We start from the raw sequence: 18,761 nt of genomic DNA on the forward strand, positions 1-18,761 counted from the left end.
AGGTTGGTTGTGCTGATAGTTGTTACGTCTATCGCAGTATTGTACATCAGTTTATATGGTGAACTGCGGAGGGACTAACGGCATTAGAAGTTAGATATGGATTCCTTACTTAATTTCACATTTTGCATGTGCAAGGTGAACCCTTCTACCTTCCGTACCTCTATCCAGTAAGACTCCCCAGTCATCCACTTGTCTATGGGAACTGTTTAGGTGATATGTTTCTCGTCATCTTCTCTTTGAAGAAGGAAAAAAAAAACGACCAGCTCTCATAGTCACGGAGTTGTTGGTGAGGTTAGTCCACATTCACGTTTGACAGAGTGAAGTGAAAACAAATTCTTGAGGACGAGTCACTTTATAATTAGAAGATAAATCACACAATTTCGTTCTTTAAAAAAGTTCGTGAAGCTATAACATAGACATCAAAGATATGACAAACTGACAAACCAAGGAACAATATTTTTCCCATCTTCAGTATTGCAAAACTTTCTAGTGGGTCCTATAGGAAACTTTATTGTGGGTCCTAGGACTGAGCTTAACAGTGGGTCCTAGGAGTGATTTCATGATAACGCGGAGGTAAGATGGGAATTCACTCCCGTCACACAAATGAAATAATATAGATCCATCATGACTGCGTGTATCTGAACATATATTCTCAACATACATATTTAAAGCACATAAAACACATAAACACATATAGTTTCTTAAAATACCAAAGCTGTATAGCATGGAGGCGTTAAACAATGTGGTCCTGCGATGACATTGTTGGTGATGTAAGTAAAATATAATATAATATAATATATATATATATATATATATTGTTCTCGTCAAACATAAAAACTATGCAAATTAACAGTTACTATACGTACATTGTTTGAAGTTTATTTTTTTTTGTGTTGAATTGAACCACGAACACTGCTTTAAAGTAGCTTAGATATATCATGTTAATGATCTGTGCATTTTTGCTCTAAAACGTTCAACTTTTTATACAGACATTTACATTTCTTTCCTACAAATTTCGAGGTTTTCCTCTGAAAATGTCGCCTTTTATTGGTGTTGTTAAAATTTGACTGTTTTATTCGAATCTATCCGTAAGTTTATTTAAAATTTCGACATTTGGGTCCTTTCCATTGAAATTATGACTATATTGAAATTTGAACTTTTTGCCCTTTAAAACTTTGGCTTTTCATCTAAACATTAACTTCCAAGTTAGAGAATTTGTTTCATTTCAAAAAAATTGACCTTTTCCTGGAAATTGTTTTTATCCCAAAAGTTCGATTTTAATCTCAATACATAAAATTTACTTGAATTTTAGGATTAAGGTGGTGAAGGAAAGTTTAACAAGAACAATTGAATGCTTGATGTTTCAGCAAACATTTCCCTTCGTATGTCGAATTTTGAAGTGTTTTTATCGACATTTTTCTGACTATATAGTAGAAAATTGACGGATTATCGCCTCAAAGAATAAAACAAAATTAGTCATTGCATTCCCTGTTACTCGTTTTGCTAATGCGAAAGGTCCAGCTGAATAATCCAGCATTGCCGTGGAGTGTGGGTCCCATTAGATAAAAAGTGGAGGAGTCGGAGGAAAGATTTTCTATGTTACCACCTCTTCCTACTCCTCTTCCTACGCAATGGACTTTGGAAGTTGGATGAAACGAGAATGGCATTTTCTTCATTTGCATTACAGAAATACACTGATAAATATAATAAATAATAAATGTATCATTTGCTGCCAGTCTTACTGCTTCTGTAGTTTGTCTACTCTTTTGTCAATTTTTCAGTAAGTAAAGCATCAAACCAAAGAGCTTTGGCGTTTCTGCGAACCATGAAGATAACTGAGACCAGGGTTCCTTGAACTGCTCTGAGCAGTGAAAATACAATTCCGAGAAGCGATGATGGCCAGATGTGGTTCATAAATCCGACCCCACAGGTAATGCAGAGTGCAAGGTATAGCTACAAAATGAAAACAAGCAATACAAATCATTACTATTTTGGTAACGACTATCACGTTGCTTATACAAGTCTATGAACCTTTGCGTCTTTAAGAGTTATATGTAGGTTAATTGTCTTTGCTTATACCAATGGTGATGAGGAGTGGGGGACCTTGAGGAACACTTTAATTTTATACCTACAGCTGTGCATAGATAAATACCTGGAAAAAAATCGCTTTGAAAAGTCATTTTCATTCTAAACGTTAGTAGGATACTCATCCTTCTAACTGATTATCCCAAACTTTAGGTAATTATTGTCGATTATCGAAAACTTTTATACAAGTAAATCTAATCAGGAATAAATATATATATATATATATATATATATATATATATATATATATATATCGATATGTTAAGATAAGAATATATAGATAGAATATATAGATGGATGGATGGATGGATGGATGGATGGATGGATGGATGGATGGATGGATGGATGGATGGATGGATGGATGGATGGATGGATGGATGGATGGATGGATGGATGGATGGATGGATGGATGGATGGATGGATGGATGGATGGATGGATGGATGGATGGATGGATGGATGGATGGATGGATGGATGGATGGATGGATGGATGGATGGATGGATGGATGGATGGATGGATGGATGGATGGATGGATGGATGGATGGATGGATGGATGGATGGATGGATGGATGGATGGATGGATGGATGGATGGATGGATGGATGGATGGATGGATGGATGGATGGATGGATGGATGGATGGATGGATGGATGGATGGATGGATGGATGGATGGATGGATGGATGGATGGATGGATGGATGGATGGATGGATGGATGGATGGATGGATGGATGGATGGATGGATGGATGGATGGATGGATGGATGGATGGATGGATGGATGGATGGATGGATGGATGGATGGATGGATGGATGGATGGATGGATGGATGGATGGATGGATGGATGGATGGATGGATGGATGGATGGATGGATGGATGGATGGATGGATGGATGGATGGATGGATGGATGGATGGATGGATGGATGGATGGATGGATGGATGGATGGATGGATGGATGGATGGATGGATGGATGGATGGATGGATGGATGGATGGATGGATGGATGGATGGATGGATGGATGGATGGATGGATGGATGGATGGATGGATGGATGGATGGATGGATGGATGGATGGATGGATGGATGGATGGATGGATGGATGGATGGATGGATGGATGGATGGATGGATGGATGGATGGATGGATGGATGGATGGATGGATGGATGGATTATAACATCATCAATAGCAAAAATAAAAATATATGATATAAAGAAAAAATTAAAACTCACTACAAAATTGTCTTGAATTTCAGCTAAAAGCTCTGCATGGGCACCAGTAGCCTTTTGGAAATTATTTTGTAACGGCTTGTGTTTCAGTAAAGCTCTGAAGGAATACACCAAGCAGAACACCGCATACAACATTACCATTCCAGCGGGAAATATCACCGTAACTAAGACGGCAAGATAACCGGCTACAAAGCAGTGGTCACCATCGCCCTTGTATTGTATCTCATGATCAGTCGGTGTGCAGTGGCATTGGCTGAGGAAAACGCATATCAGTGTAAGAGCCAATGGCAATCCCCATGCGAGAAACATGTATCGCATAGTTTTGCCCGTTTCTCGAAAAGTGAATGGAGATTGAGTCAACTGTTGCTTGTACTTATACACCATCTTGTAGAAGGGTATACACATCCACAGCCAGAATACATTCCAAATGTAGTGTGAACACATGGCGATAAGTTGGCAGATGACATCATGCTCGCCTAGAACTCGATTCAGAAAGTGAAATACGTACGCCATCGACAACGTCATTATAAGGTTTATCCGACACCTCTCAGCTACGTTTCCAAGCTGCTGAGAAAACTTGAGGAAAGTCAGTAAGGCCAGAAACGTCACTCCGACAGATATTGCGTAACAAATATCAGTAAATGTTTCAATTATTTCCGAGATGAGGATGTTGTCATTATATGAGCAAATCCAAATTGTGTAGTTTAGATTCAAGTCAGTAGGTCTTTGTATGCTCGAAAATAAGTAGTCCGGAATAAGGAGTTTACCATCGAATGTTAGTATGAGTTCATCGACATTGCTCGACGACGGCTCACTGTGAGAAAGTGAACAAGTAAGATTCGCCATCAGATCTCTCCAGCAAATGTCAAAATCATTCGCAAAAGTACTAGAGAAGTATTCGACTGTTGGCTGATACTCATATGTAGCTACATCGATATCTGTCGTCATTTGACATAACTCTGCAGTCGATTCCACTATGTCTTTCTCGTAGGTGCAATGCGTCGTCTGAAGTAGAACGTCCTCTTCAAGACTGAGATTTATAATGGTGACACCGCACTGATGGTATATAGTTTCCTTTGCATCGTTGGTTCCTAAAACACCATCAAAGGCATTAAACACAATAAGCCAGTCAAATATGTTTTTGCTTGTAATTTTCACCGAAAACGGCCCAGTAGTTGAAACGTCTGAAAGAAGGCTGCACACAACGATTTTTAAAGGTTCCATAGTTTGACGTGACAGAAAAGATTTCATACATTGATAACATTCGTGACTTTCTTTCGCTAGAATAATTTGAGGAGCATTGTGAGACGCGATTCCCTCCTTGCACGAACCCTCGTGGTAAAAGTAACCGTAAGGACAACCAGAGAAACGGCATGTTTTCAATACTGGGTCAAATATTTGCCACGGATGGCTGCAATTAGATGTCCCGCTATCAAAAACAATGAACTTATCAGGAGACAACAAGCTCAATGCATTTCTCGATTCCCCAAAGGCACACGTTTGATGCGGAGAGCTCTTCGGGCATTTGTCCAAGGAACAGTACTCATAAGGCTCACTGAAACTTTTGGCGACATGACAGCGTGCGCAATAGACGCTCTGGTAGGTAATGGGAAGCACTTGGCGCCCCATTACTGGAAAGTAATGGCGGAAACACTTGTTTGCTAATTCACTCTCACAGTCACCACTACAAAGCCCACATTCTCCCTCACCTTGCAATATATTGAAGCATGTTCTCGGAACTCCGATTCCAATATCGGGAATTACAGCTTTATCTGTGATCGAGTATAAGAATGATGTGAAATTTTCCACAGGGACACGGTTACATATTGCACAATAACGGTTTCGGTAAATGACACCGTGGTCATCGTACACTGGTAAGTAACTAAGAACAGATTTTGGGCCTCTTAATTTACAGAGCTTTGATATTTCAACTTGAATCCATCCATCAGCACAGTCAGATATAGCATAGATATCTCTACTCAGATAATTGGAGTCGATGCACGAGTACCGCTTCAAAGCCATTTTGGTTGGAAATGTGTGAAACCGTGATGAATCTTCTTTAGCAGGCTGACAAAGGTCCTTGTAATCATCGCAGCAATCGCCAAAGAAGAGACAGGCGGAGTCACAGTTACAGGCCCCGTACCATCCACCACATCTGTTTCGACAAGTATGATCACTGCCACAGATGTATGTGTCATTATTGTAGTACAGATCACTGGCTGTGGAGACATAATTCGAAGTGAGGGGATAAGTGAAAGTCAAGAATAAGAGTATAGAAACAAGAAGACCTATCGTAAGTTGGAGTGTGCACAACATTATTGTATCGAACCTATGCATGGTACGTCGAATTAACTGACGTCAAGTTTATCCATTCATGTTTAAAGAGAAACACATATTGCCAATCATGTTGTATAAATTAACAATATGAGGGAAGATGAAGAAGAACAAAATGGAATTCGAAAAGACCACCTTGAATTTATCAGGATTTCGTGGAAGTGATGTAGTGAATGGAACGATACGTTGGACTCTGTGCAGTATGTACGTTATTGTGATTTTGTCATTGCGCCTATATAGAATGTATGTACAGTATAATAAGTTGCCATTACAACAATTTCGGTGGAGCTAGTCAAAAAGAACACGCGGACAAAAATGACAAATGTTTAGCATGGAGCGCCAATACAGAACAAGTGCCATAGGCGGAACGGTGATCATGAACCCTTGCACGGACTGGATTTTGGTCATTGGTAATGACAGTGTGCTTCATAATAAATCAATTAAAATCCTATGAAATCTTACAAGAAGAGAATATAAAAAGTGATGACCAAGGCAGAGATATTGATGAGATGGTGATGATGATGATGATGATGATGATGATGATGATGATGATGATGATGATGATGATGATGATGATGATGATGATGATGATGATGATGATGATGATGATGATGATGATGATGATGATGATGATGATGATGATGATGATGATGATGATGATGATGATGATGATGATGATGATGATGATGATGATGATGATGATGATGATGATGATGATACCGACATTAAAGATGGTTTTGAAGTCATCGCGATAACTCGAAGATTATATTTCCTCATTATGCATTCTCAGCCTATTGGTAACAGATAGTACTTACTTATTGCACATGTAACCCACGCTAGTCCATTGACTGATGTAATGTACTCTGGTTGGCCTAGGCAGGATTTGAATGTTTCGTTCCTGTGTTTGCCGCTACAGATGAGTTGTCTCCTAATGACTGAGGATGAGTCGTTAAATGACCGCAATTGGCGTCTGTCGGTCGAAGCACAGTATCTCAAGTTCAGTTCCCAGCACACTACCGTACCATCTCTGTAATCCCAATGTAGAGTATCACCGTTAATGAAGAACCACTCCGACTCGTACCGTATTTGGACAAAACCTTCGCTCGCCAGAATCCCCCCGTACAATCTGATGGAGTAACTGGATGTGTCTGTGCCATGAATAGAACCATAATAATCATAATCATAATAATCAGCAGTTACAGTATATTTACGATGCTTAAGTGACCACAAATATGGGAGAATACCACAACTTGAGCTTAGGGATGACAACTTTCACGTCGGGTGGCTTCCGATTCAACATTTTAACTCAAATTTGGAATCTTTTCAATTTACAAAGTTATATCAGATTGGAAAACCGTAGATTGCTCTTGGATTCAAAATCCTACCTTACTATGACCCGGCCGGGTATCGAACCTGGAACCTCCCGATTACAAAGCCTCGTTGCTTCAAATGCCGCCACCTTTATCCACTCGGCCACAGGCACCGGTATAGTTAACATTCGTACAGTTACATTCGCATCTCCACGTGCTTCTAATTTTGACCGACACTTGTGAGCCCATCGTTTGAAAGAGTTCATAATAATCTACAAGTCTGAAGAAATGTACCGTCTGTCTATGGGAGGGGACCTCTTCATTATGTAAGCGGAAATATTAGGTTGTGTAAAATGAATTCAACGGACACTGCGGCTTGAATATTTATGAGAACTAAATCATTGAATCAAACATTCTTAGAAGGGATATTCCCTCAGTAGAATTATTCCTGCATGGTTATGGCCGTTACAGTTTTAGTGATATCGAAGTTCCATTGCTGAATCCAAGGGCGGCTCTATAATAGCTGCCTTGCCAGACTGGGTTTTTTTTGGGGGGGGGGGGCTGGTGACATGGTCAGAACCGCGCTATATCGACGTAGTGTTATTTCTAGTGACGTAGCGTAGCGTTATTTCATAGTGTTATTTCTCTACACTTTCAAGATGAAGCGCCTCAACAACTGCTTATAGAAATAAATGTATGTATACTCCATTCACAGTTAAATGTAACATACTGCGCAGTAACGCACATCCCGAGTGTGTAGGCTAGGTGTTCTAGTTATCGATCGTCTCAACCGAATCATCGGCTGAAGACCATCACACGTGTTAATATTCCGTCAATTATATTGCTATATTACCCCAACACGATTTCAGGGGTGTGCTTTCTGTGAGATATATGAATGAAATACATTCAAATACTTACTTAAACAGCGCACGTAAACACGATTTCCTGTTATGACGTCAGCAGCTAGCTTTTCATTAAAGGAAAGATGGCAGTCAGTCATGGATGTTTCATTTCCGTGACATTCCAGTTTTAATGTATACAATTCTCGGTCATCCTTGCCTTTGTTTACATGGAGTAATGGCTCAAAGTCCAGGCCAAGTTCCCTGGTGGTGAAGAAAATTATTCATTTTCAGGATATGGTTGGACCGCTTGGGTTTCCATTCAAATACACAAAAAGAAATAAGAACTAATTTATATAATATATAACTGAAGGCATATTGTGTACTATTTGCTTGTGTAGTAGATCTCATTTGTATCAGCGCAATGCGTAGCAAGCTTTCTCGGTGGAGGGGCAGTGCATATTGCTGGCTTTTCTGATGGAAAAGAGAAGGTTCTTTTTGCACATCCCCGTTCACTACATAGTAAGGCTGTCTGTGTGAAGTCGAAGATTACTTCTAAATCACTTGCTGAGGATTTTCTTTAGGAGGGGTGGATGTAACGACCGAGAGATTACCTGCATAGTACCATGGATTCGGTGTCATTGAACAAAGTATCCACAGCTGTGTACCATTTCCCATTCGTATGCTGTACTTGAACGAACCCTCTGTTAGACTCGTTCCCAGCCAGACGTGTCTTGATCTTGAAATCATCTGGAACTTAATCAGAATAATAATATAAAAAAACATTATATCATTTATTCATCCCTATACATAACCTCACGCCCCCTTGAGACATGCCTTGCATCACAGGTTAAGAATCGCTGCCCTAGTCAACTTAAAGAGCTCTAGAAGTCGTAACAGACTAAATACACTATTATATCCTCCTTCTCGTTTACTTACCAGAAGACGGGAGGCACTCATTTCCATAATGCGAGAAATACCTAGGACACTGCAGCACTCGGCAATTTTTCATGAAGGGGTCATAACTTTCCCCGTCTTCGTTTGAACAAAACTTGCCAGCCCTCTGTCCATATCGATCCAGCTCCGAAAATGAAAAATTCAGGCGGGTAGAAGCCAGTGTTCTTCCTGATTTAGGACTGACAAGTCTACCACAAGGTAAATGTCCGTCTGTATGGCATCTGTAGTTTTTGTAAGTAACACAAGGTCCAGCTCCTTCCGGTGGGGGCAAGCCCTGCCCACCAAGCAAATCTGAACACAGTAAGCAGTCTGCGTTACGGAAACGTATATTTTCTCCGTCATTCAAGATACTTATCGGAGCGAAGTAAAGGTCACATTTAGCTGAAGATTGGGTTATGGATGCGTCAGAAGGCGGTCTCTGACACGAAGTTGATCGATTCCAAGTGCTCACACAGAGACGCGCTTTACCAAGTTCAGTGTTGGCGCTTGGTTTATATAATCTACCAATTGGGAGTCTAACTTCAAATACGGTATCGTACAGTAAGGGTTCGCCTGGCGTCGAAATTACGGAAATTGTCCAACCCTGAACGTCTGTGACTTTTCTACCGTGGCATATGGCGCAATACACGTTACTAAACACTAGCCCGTTTTCATCGTACACTGGTGTCCGTAGAAACATATCTTCAAGATGTGTAGAAGTATGTTCACAGTATCGCACCGTTCCAGGCTGATTGAACCCTGGTGGACATTTAGATATTAAAACGTACGCATCATTTTCTGTGATCAAGCCGGTCTTTTTACATTCGTATGACGGCAGAAGGTTAGGGTCAGAGTATTTTGAGTGCGTTAGTTCCTGTATTTCAAAATCGTCTTCGCTTGTGCAAACGTCGTCGTAGTCAAAACAGCAGTCATGAAATTGGACGCAGGCCTCGTCGCAGTTGCAACCTTCGTTTCGTTTCCATTTACCGCACTGATTAACGCACGTATGATCTGATCCACATAGGTACGACTCACTGCCTAATATTTCTATATCTGAAGTGAATTAAAAGAAAGAAAAACGGCATCGTCATCTCATTGATTTACATATAAGACTATACGTCACACGTAAATATTGATCGAGTGTGATATCGTTCTTTACGAACGTGCAACTAAAAGACCTACCAATGGAGCAACTCATCCACGCTAAACCGTATGCTTCAACGTCACACTGTCCTTCCCATGACATATCACAATCAAGTAATTGTAATTCGTTAAACCCACAATACAGATTTGCAGAGATGACGTCACTAGATACATTCCCGGATGTGGATTCGTCGTAACCCCAACGTGTGCAGATCGTGTGACCAAGTTGTAGACACACTACGTGGCAATCACGCGCATCCCACTGTGCACCTCCACAGAAACCCTTCCATTCGTCATCCGGATCACACCTTATTTGTAGTATACCTTCCGATGAAACTATTCCGCCGAATAAACGTAGTTCCACGTCAGTTGCATCTACAAGAGGAAACAGATGACAATTCTCAAGAATCATGTCTTTGAATTTAGTGCGTGTTTCCCATCGATCCATCCATCTTCCTATATGCATCCATCTGTCCCTGCTTCTATATCTAAATCTCAAACAAATTGTGTCATGGTGTCACTGAAGGGACATTTTATCAACGTGTTAAGATAACACATACTACACGATATTAGTATTTTAACACTTCATGCCGGGTTCCTACCTGCCTAAAAAGTTATGTTACACTGAGTGTATAAGCGTGTACATGAAACTGTAAGACAATCTGTATCGGCACTGTTTTAAAGAGGCAAGTCACTTCATGTTATTTCAAGATGTGTTTTGTTTTGCTATGCACGGTAAAAAAACATGACATATTTACGTCACAACGTGTAACATGATCGAAATCGATATATACTATAACAGAGTTGATATCATTGTGTTCTAAACATTATCCTGAGCTCATGCTCAACTTGTAATCAGTTTGCACATGCCAAGAAGGATAGAAAGCATGGCCTCAATAGTCTCAATTATATTTGGTTGACCCCTTGTAAGAACACTGCCTGGCAGGAATATTGTAAAACCCCGTGTAGATTTACAACTATTAAATGTTAGCAGTTTTCTGCATGGTCGTATTCCATAGCAAGACATTATGTGGTTAGAACAAGATCACTGTCCTCATGTGTAAAACGATCTAATACTTGCTTATGTGCAGGATCCTTTCGTATACCCTAACACGTATAGGTATATAGGTACCCTAACACGTTAGGTTCGTATACCCTAAAACTTAAAGTGTCACAAGAATAGCACTGAACGCTTCCAAGAGATTAGTATGAGCAGAGTGAAGTAAATATTTTTTTTTTTTAAGAATAATATTATTTCAATGGTAAGTAAACGCAATTTAGAATTCCTGGATTTCAGATAAAAACCCATTATATAAGTCATCTCCCTTACCCCTCCCACGCCCGCCCCCGCCCCCACCCTTACACGGATCTGAACATATACTATGGTGTAGGTCACAAATTACGGAAGGTGTGTCTCAAAAAATATTTGCTGCAGAGTATAACCTAAACACAGAACACAGTTACACCCTTGTACACAAAACGTTGATCATTAATGTGTTCACATCGGGTTGTATTTCCATGCAAGTTGACAATAATGACTATATACTTACTAACGCACTGCAGTAGTGCATACTGCGTGCTGAGTAAAGTCACGGTTGGTGTCCATACACAGAAAGACATGGCTGGTTCAGTTCCCATACATTGAACATATTGGTTCAGATTGGTCAGTGGATTATCTCTTCCTTCATCGGTCACTTTCATTCGACAAACATGGTCGAACCCCAGTTGCCTGCAATCAATTTATCTGCACTGTTAACAATAATGACTTTGCCAAAGTAGTATGACCAACTTTTGCCCAACGTTGGTCACTATATACCAGCAACGTGACCCACAAAAAGATATAGTGAAAAAGACCAACTATATGATGTTTTTCTTCTTCATAAACTGTTAAGCTTGTTGGACATAGCTTGCCCAACGTAATTGGGTAAAGTAAACTTGTATCGTATGGAGAACCTTGTATATCGTATGGAGGGCGTTATCATATACCACGTCGTTATTTCCATACTGTTGTAACTTTTACCACGACTTTAATAAAGTTCACTCACGCCTTTGTTATTGACCCTTTTCGCGTTCCATAAGTCTGCTCTTGTATAAGGTATGCCATTACTTCAGACAGTAGCTTTAGCCTGATTTATTCGCGGATGTGTCTCTATGCTAAAGGGATTTCCATTTTATTCGACTACGTTGCAATTTCATCAGTTAACTCAAATTTCGAAAGAGGATTGTTGCATTTAGAAGGCCTATTATTCGACGGGAAATATCATAGCTAAGGAGGGGAGGGGAAGGGGTGGGTGTGTATCTATATACATAATTTTACAAATCGATGTTGTCAAATTCGATACCCACCCGCTCCCAGAATTCGACTGCATTGATTGGTAAAGCAATATTTCGAAAATAAATAGGTACCACCGCAGGGCCTTTCTTTAAGATTTCAAAAGCGGCAGGGGCAAGAGGGGGTGTCAAAAAGGAATTTTCACCCATATGATGTTATCATACAATGTTCATGGGAAGGTTCGTGCAGTTGTTAATTGTTCCACACCCACCCCCCCCCTCACCCTCCCCTGACTGGAAAGGAATTGCAGGTCGTAACTTGCAAACGCAATGACAATTTCTATATAAACTAATGTAGGAGTGGGGGGGGGCGGCAAATTCCAAATTTTCCCCGGCTGATGCAGGTAGGGGCATGAACCTTTTAGAAAAGGCCAGAGGTGAACCAATGACTTTATAAATGAGGAGTGTAGCGATGGGGTCGTAGAAGCCCACTCCTAAATAAGAGCATGGGTGTCCTTCCTATAAAAATGAGTTTTTAGACACCAAACTAGATCATTCTCAGGCATATTTAGACTATGAATTATGAATTAGGACTAATATTAGGTCAAGACACACATTTGTACTTTAAATTTTTTCTTTGATTTTGTGACTTTTTTAGAAAAAGGGGATTGCACCGCTCAAAGGAATAGTCTAATTTGTCCCATTGTAAAAATGCCTCGACCGAATGTTACCCATGACTAACGATTAAGGTGTGCCCTCCCCCCGCCCCCCCCCGCCCCTTGCTCATGCCACTGATGCGGCTGTGTTGGTATGAATAAATAAAGCATTTTTGACCAATATGACAATGTGTAACGTATGAGATTGAAGGAATTCCATATTTTCGCAAACAGAAAAAATTTGGTAAAACATGAAGCAGGAATTTGGCAATTTTGGAGGACCAGACTGAGGGACCAAAACTGCTCCACGAGGGAGTGGGGCATTCGGCTGGGGGGCACGAATTGTTTCGTAAAATAGTTATTCTCAGACGCGCAGGAGGGTGTTTGCGACTGTGTTAACCCTCCTGTCAGAGGGAGGAATTACTTTGAAATAGTTAAAGTTTGGAATGTGTAGTCCATTCGCTTAATTATTCGATCTTGTTTTCACCATATTATGCTGGTTTAATCAGCCTCCATTACTCTCGCCGCTCTCATTTCCTACGCCTCTCGCAGTGTGTTCAAAACATGAACTTGCATGTTGCTACTCAATAAACAGGAATTCGTGAACGCAGCAACAGCGGGAATAGTGAAGGAATAAAATATGCACTTTTATTCATTCTTGTTCTGTATACTTCATGAGTGCAAAAACCACACTGATTTCGGCTCAGGATTTGAGACCGACTTTTGGTTTGAATATTCAAGAGTAATGAGCATTGCAAGCTTAGTATGAATATACATGTTCTTATTCATGTTTATGATGATATATTACAATACATCTTGCAACGAAAGGCAGAAACGGGGCTGCAGATGTTCTCTGCTTGTTATGGGAACACAGATCAGTAAACTGGTGTTTTCCTAGTTTCCTAAACAAAATATATACTAACCTGCAAGCAATGGTAGCGGCAGGCCTGTCCAAGGTGTCCGGGTGGACAGAGTACCAGGTATTGTCGTAACTAACCTCAAGATAACCCAACTTAGCATAATCACCATGGTAACTGATACGTACGCTGTAATCACTCGCTGGAGAATGAGAACCAACGGGCGAGGAGGTAGAAAGGAAAAGAGAAGCATAATGTTAAAACATCTACAGGGGCGTCGGGGCAATATTCACGGCGCAAAAAAGAAAAGAAAAAAAGTAGGACTAAGAAAAAAAAGGCCATAAAATAAAGAACCAAAATGAAACATACTTCAAAAATGTGTTTCAGAAGATTAATCGGGTACAAAAACAGACAAGGGAGAACGCATCTGGGAGGTATATTTTTCAATACTTTTCAATAATGATGACGGCAAGTATTCTAAATGTGACTTCTCTGGCATGGCATGGCAGGGGTCTTGTTTTCAAGCTCGGGAAGTGCCATTTCCTGCAATCTAGGAGGGATTTTTTTCAAAATTTTCTCCATTACGCTACGCGCCAACTATGGTGGCGCGTAGCGTAGTTTGCCCTACCAAACGTCCCCCCGATAATTATGATAGATGGCCACACTCTGATCTGCCGTACCAATCCCAAATAGCTTCCGACGCCACTGATCTACTTTACAACCACATCAGTTACGTATTTGAAGTATATCTTTATTAAAGGATGCATACTTTAGGCAGAAAACTCATTTTGAAATGCAGATATAGGAAATACTGTTGTCGGTCAAAGTTATATTTATAAATCACTTTACTTTTTGAGAAATGACCCTGTAAACATCTGATGCATTCAATTGAAGTGACTTTACTGAGTAGCTTAACATATAGACCGTTATAGGTCTGTTCCTCAGATGCAACACAAAATTCAATTGTAAACTAGAACGACATATGCCTGCAAATACGCAGTATTGTTGTGTGCGTGGAGTGCTTGCAGTATTAGGAAGAACTTTTCGGTTCTTCATGGTGTTATTTTTTGGGCGGACAACACACTACAAGGACGGTAATGTAGTTACCTACAAAGTGAGGGCGCTTGTGAGCGCCGTGACAGGCTCAGGGTAAGTTGGCTACGCAGCTAGCCTCTGAAACTGCAAATGTACTGAGACTATATGAAACTTTAAATTTTAACGTCCAGTCATGTAGGTATCGTTCACTTGGCCAGTATTGCCAATATTGATAGCGCGCACGCGCACTACAATAACTATAAGACATTTGTAGTTTCAAATAACATTAACTTTATCGTACATTACAAATTTGACCAGGACTGTACTGCTCAGTGTCTTCTTTGGTGCTTGTTTTTTTTTTTTTTTTTTGAAGTTAGTTAAAAGCACATCAGTGTTGTGGACTGAGTAATAAGATTTGTGATAAACAATTGATTGCATTTATCATTTGGCCTGCATTGAGGAGCCGACTACAACATCAAATGAACCTCAAAGGAGCAGTCCAGAGTTGTTGCATCTTGATGAAATCGGACCAGGACATTACTAACATTTCATTTCATAATTTGGATTGGATATATCATGACTAAAATTCTGTCTAAAGCCAGCCCTTTGAAGGAATTTGAGATCGAAAACTACCGCCATATATATTGTTGCAATTGATGTTAGACGAAATAACCATCTAATAACACTATAGTGACATGTGTTCATATGCTAAAACTGGTTACCGTGAGAAATGTTTACTTTCAAGATGAGACATAAGCAAATCACTGCTTAAAGAAACAATATGGAACCACACGTTAGACTGACAGAACTGCAGTCTGGAAACATTATCCCCCCCCCCCCCGGAGCAAGATATTCTATATTATATAGGAGAACCTCTCATCGTCACTGATTCATGGTGGTTAACATCGTTGTCAAGATTCTTGTTAAATGTTAATTATCATTGAACATTGAGGAATTTAGCAATCTCCTATAGCTTCTGTAAATTTTGGTCGATTAAAATTCAGTCTTTTAAAAAATTTAATTTTATGAAATATTTATGTATAACTGATGTTTTTAACTTATAAGTTTCTGATTAGTTGGACAATCTAGTGAAGATTCACTCTTCCGATGTTATACAGGACGACAACTCAGTTACGAGAATAAAATCTAGAGTGACGTCATAATGACTTAGTTCCACAATATTCTCAGTAGGGTCTAAACTGGCAAGGAGGATTCACCCGGCGGAAATACCTTTCATTAACGTAATCGTGGACATGTGCAGGTTTGAGTTGAATGTGTGGATTGAAATTGTCAATGTATGACAGAGTAGAAATGTACTTACCAGAATAAACTGTAGGATACAGCAACAGAGAGATGACGTAAGCAATCAATATGCACTTGAATGGTCTTCTTCTAGACATTGTGAACATTTCCGTCTGTTTTCAATCAAATCAATGCTACAATACCAATTGTTACTTTGAGATATACCCAACGGTCAATTTCACACTCGCTCTGTGCTAAAACACAGTGACATCTATATAGCAGTCCTATCTCAGTAAGCAGAAATAATTACATTGTATCACTTCACATCAGGCACAGCGACAACAAACATTGGAACTTGCCCGGATGCCCGGACGTTGAATTAGCAAAATAAACAGTCAATGCACATACTTTGATTATATGTAGCTTATAGTGTGAATCAAATAGCGATTATTAAACAAAAGATCATAATTTCCATTCGCAGTCAGTAGCAAACATACGTTTACAACCATCAGCTCCTAGACGGTACATTAAAATAACATCTCGCTAGTATATAAGTTATAACAGTTTCAGAATAAGCTCCCTGAACTCTCTATTATCTTTGCAAACTTGAAAGTTTTTATCACAAGTCGCTCTCTCAAATTAGCATTTTGTTTTCGTCGTTTTACAAACTTGTATTAATGATGAATAATATTTATCTCGGACAATAGGAATAAACTATATATATATATATATATAATATCTATAAGACATTTGGTTTAACTTGAAAGGAATAAGAACACTACTTTGAGATAGGTAATGCATATATTCTTCACAATTTTGGAAATATGTTTCACAACTGGGCCAAGAATTTGCATATTGTTTGCCTGAGAAACGAAAGTCTCATTGCTTAAGAAGAAGATAAAATACAGAGCAATGTATTCATTCACCATCTTAAGAGACACATATTTTGTATTTATTACGAATAAATTACTTTGGAATGGGCTATTATACTAAAACTTGAGTATAAAGAACAATAAAGCAGAAGATTAAACGAAAAAGGGAAACGCCACAATCAGCAGGCAATCGTCAAAATATTAAAACAATAGATAATCAAAATGAAGAAAAATTCATTTATTAAGTGCATGGAAATAAACTACCCGGAGCTTTGGTTTTATCGCAGCTGATTTTCAATGTTTTAGAAGAAATTGTATAAGTTCCTCTCAGAAACAAGACAAACTTTGGTTTTATCGCAGCTAAATTTCAATGTTTTAGAAGAAATTGTATAAGTTCCTCTCAGAAACAAGACAAACTTTGGTTTTAGTCTTTCAGTTTAACATTGAAATTTTACTATGTGTACTACATAACGAGTGCAGATTGGAGTTTCATCATATTTTTAGTATGCACATGAACATGAAACATGCATGGGCTAACGAAATTGGTGTGGGTCAAAGGTTATGCAACGTCAACTTCAGTGAAAGTCTGGAACTATTGTGAACACGGTGGCTCCTACACAAGCAAAATTTTCTTGAGAAGCAAAACAAAAATCGCATAACGATGTAACGATTCCCTATCGCTTCACTTGAGACTTATTTGGGGGGGGGGGGTGGTTGATTAGCTAATATATATTTTCTTCGCAAGTCAGAAAACCCTCATTTCATTTCCAAATGAGAAAAAAATCTCATTTGGAGCACCAAATTGCATCTAAGGCCAGGTGAAAATGCAATATTATATACAAAATGGAGTGGGTGGGTTGAAGTGTGCTATATTGCACCAAATTGCATCTGAGGCCACCTGGACACCCCCTCCCCTGAGACCCCTCCCCCATGCCGGCCATCAGTCTTCGCCCCCCCCCCCCCCACTCAAAATTACCTTTCTACGCCACTGCCTGTATCGAACAATACTAGTTCTGTTTTTTGGTGACATATTTTGCCTTACTCTAGAGATCAAACATGATGCGAAAATCACGAAAATCATTTGTGATTCCTAAAGCCGGATCTCGAAAGAGATACTTTGAACAGGCTTTATGTTACAGAAATGGAGGTAAACGACAAAGGCAAATGAATACATATTGTTACGAGGGCCCATTGTAGCCTAACGCTAGTCACTGCTAGTGAGGAACCTAATGTTATAATATAGAAAGTATTTGAAATTGCCTACGTGATAAATCATTATTTATTACTTATTATATAATCATCGTTACTATACCTTCAGACCGAAAAATTCACGTTTTGTTGTTTTCGAAAACGGTATTGGTTTCGTTCCCAGCCTTAAAGTGAGTATACGTGCGTACCGAAAAAGGACAACATAAAACCGAGATAATGTTTGATTTGATGCTATGTTTTTCTTTATGTTTCGATGTACCACCGGTGCTGTTCATGGATGAAACGTCATTTAATGACTGAAAATGACAGTGATAGTTGTTAAAAACTAACGGAAACTGCGTAAAAACGGTAAAATTTTGAAAGCATTTTTGAAAAACCGATGCTCATTATAAGAGCTAGACCGATTCTCCTAGATGTGAGTTTAGTAATGAATAAGCAAAACTAAACAGCGACGGTTTCAACCCTGTAACACATGAATACTATTGCATCTTTTATAATTTTAGATTCCAAATTTCAGTTGGGAGCCATGCACCCGATGATGATGTAATCCATAAGCCCTTGCGGACTTTTCCCACATTCGTGGTCGTAAACGTAACTGCCTCATGGCCTGTATGTATTCATTATTGCAGTGCGCGCCTTTTGGCTGACGATGATCACACAGTCACAGTCTCGATGCAAGGAGACTGGGGTTGAGAGCGGGTCAGTCGTTTGGTTTTTCGTGCCCAGGTTCTTTCCTGGTTGACTTTTC

The 18,761-nt window shown here is 39.5% G+C and overlaps 1 protein-coding gene across 1 annotated transcript; it reads right to left on the minus strand.

Moving 5' to 3' along the window:
* Positions 1–287: 287 nt before the first annotated feature.
* On the minus strand, positions 288–16,416 carry LOC139980330 (uncharacterized). Its single transcript, XM_071991935.1, has 10 exons — positions 16,012–16,416; positions 13,722–13,857; positions 11,422–11,600; positions 9,911–10,246; positions 8,732–9,781; positions 8,407–8,548; positions 7,872–8,056; positions 6,459–6,791; positions 3,313–5,528; positions 288–1,953 (listed from the first exon to the last, which is right to left on the minus strand). The coding sequence occupies exons 1-10, from the start codon at positions 16,097–16,099 to the stop codon at positions 1,759–1,761; spliced, it is 4,860 nt and encodes a 1,619-aa protein (XP_071848036.1). The 5' UTR covers positions 16,100–16,416; the 3' UTR covers positions 288–1,758.
* Between the last annotated feature and the right edge of the window lie 2,345 nt (positions 16,417–18,761).

The sequence above is a fragment of the Apostichopus japonicus genome, chromosome 14, assembly GCF_037975245.1.
Source record: "Apostichopus japonicus isolate 1M-3 chromosome 14, ASM3797524v1, whole genome shotgun sequence".
In the NCBI taxonomy this organism is placed as follows: domain Eukaryota; kingdom Metazoa; phylum Echinodermata; class Holothuroidea; order Aspidochirotida; family Stichopodidae; genus Apostichopus; species Apostichopus japonicus.

What these genes read in the sequence shown, in the direction of transcription:
- LOC139980330 (XM_071991935.1), bottom strand. Translation starts at nt 16,099, where the DNA reads ATGTTCACAATGTCTAGAAGAAGACCATTCAAGTGCATATTGATTGCT. An exon ending in GTGGATGAGTTGCTCCATTG is followed by an intron (nt 9,782 to 9,910) that starts GTAGGTCTTTTA and finishes AATTCACTTCAG; the next exon opens with ATATAGAAATATTAGGCAGT. An exon ending in AAATTCAAGACAATTTTGTA is followed by an intron (nt 1,954 to 3,312) that starts GTGAGTTTTAAT and finishes TTCATTTTGTAG; the next exon opens with CTATACCTTGCACTCTGCAT.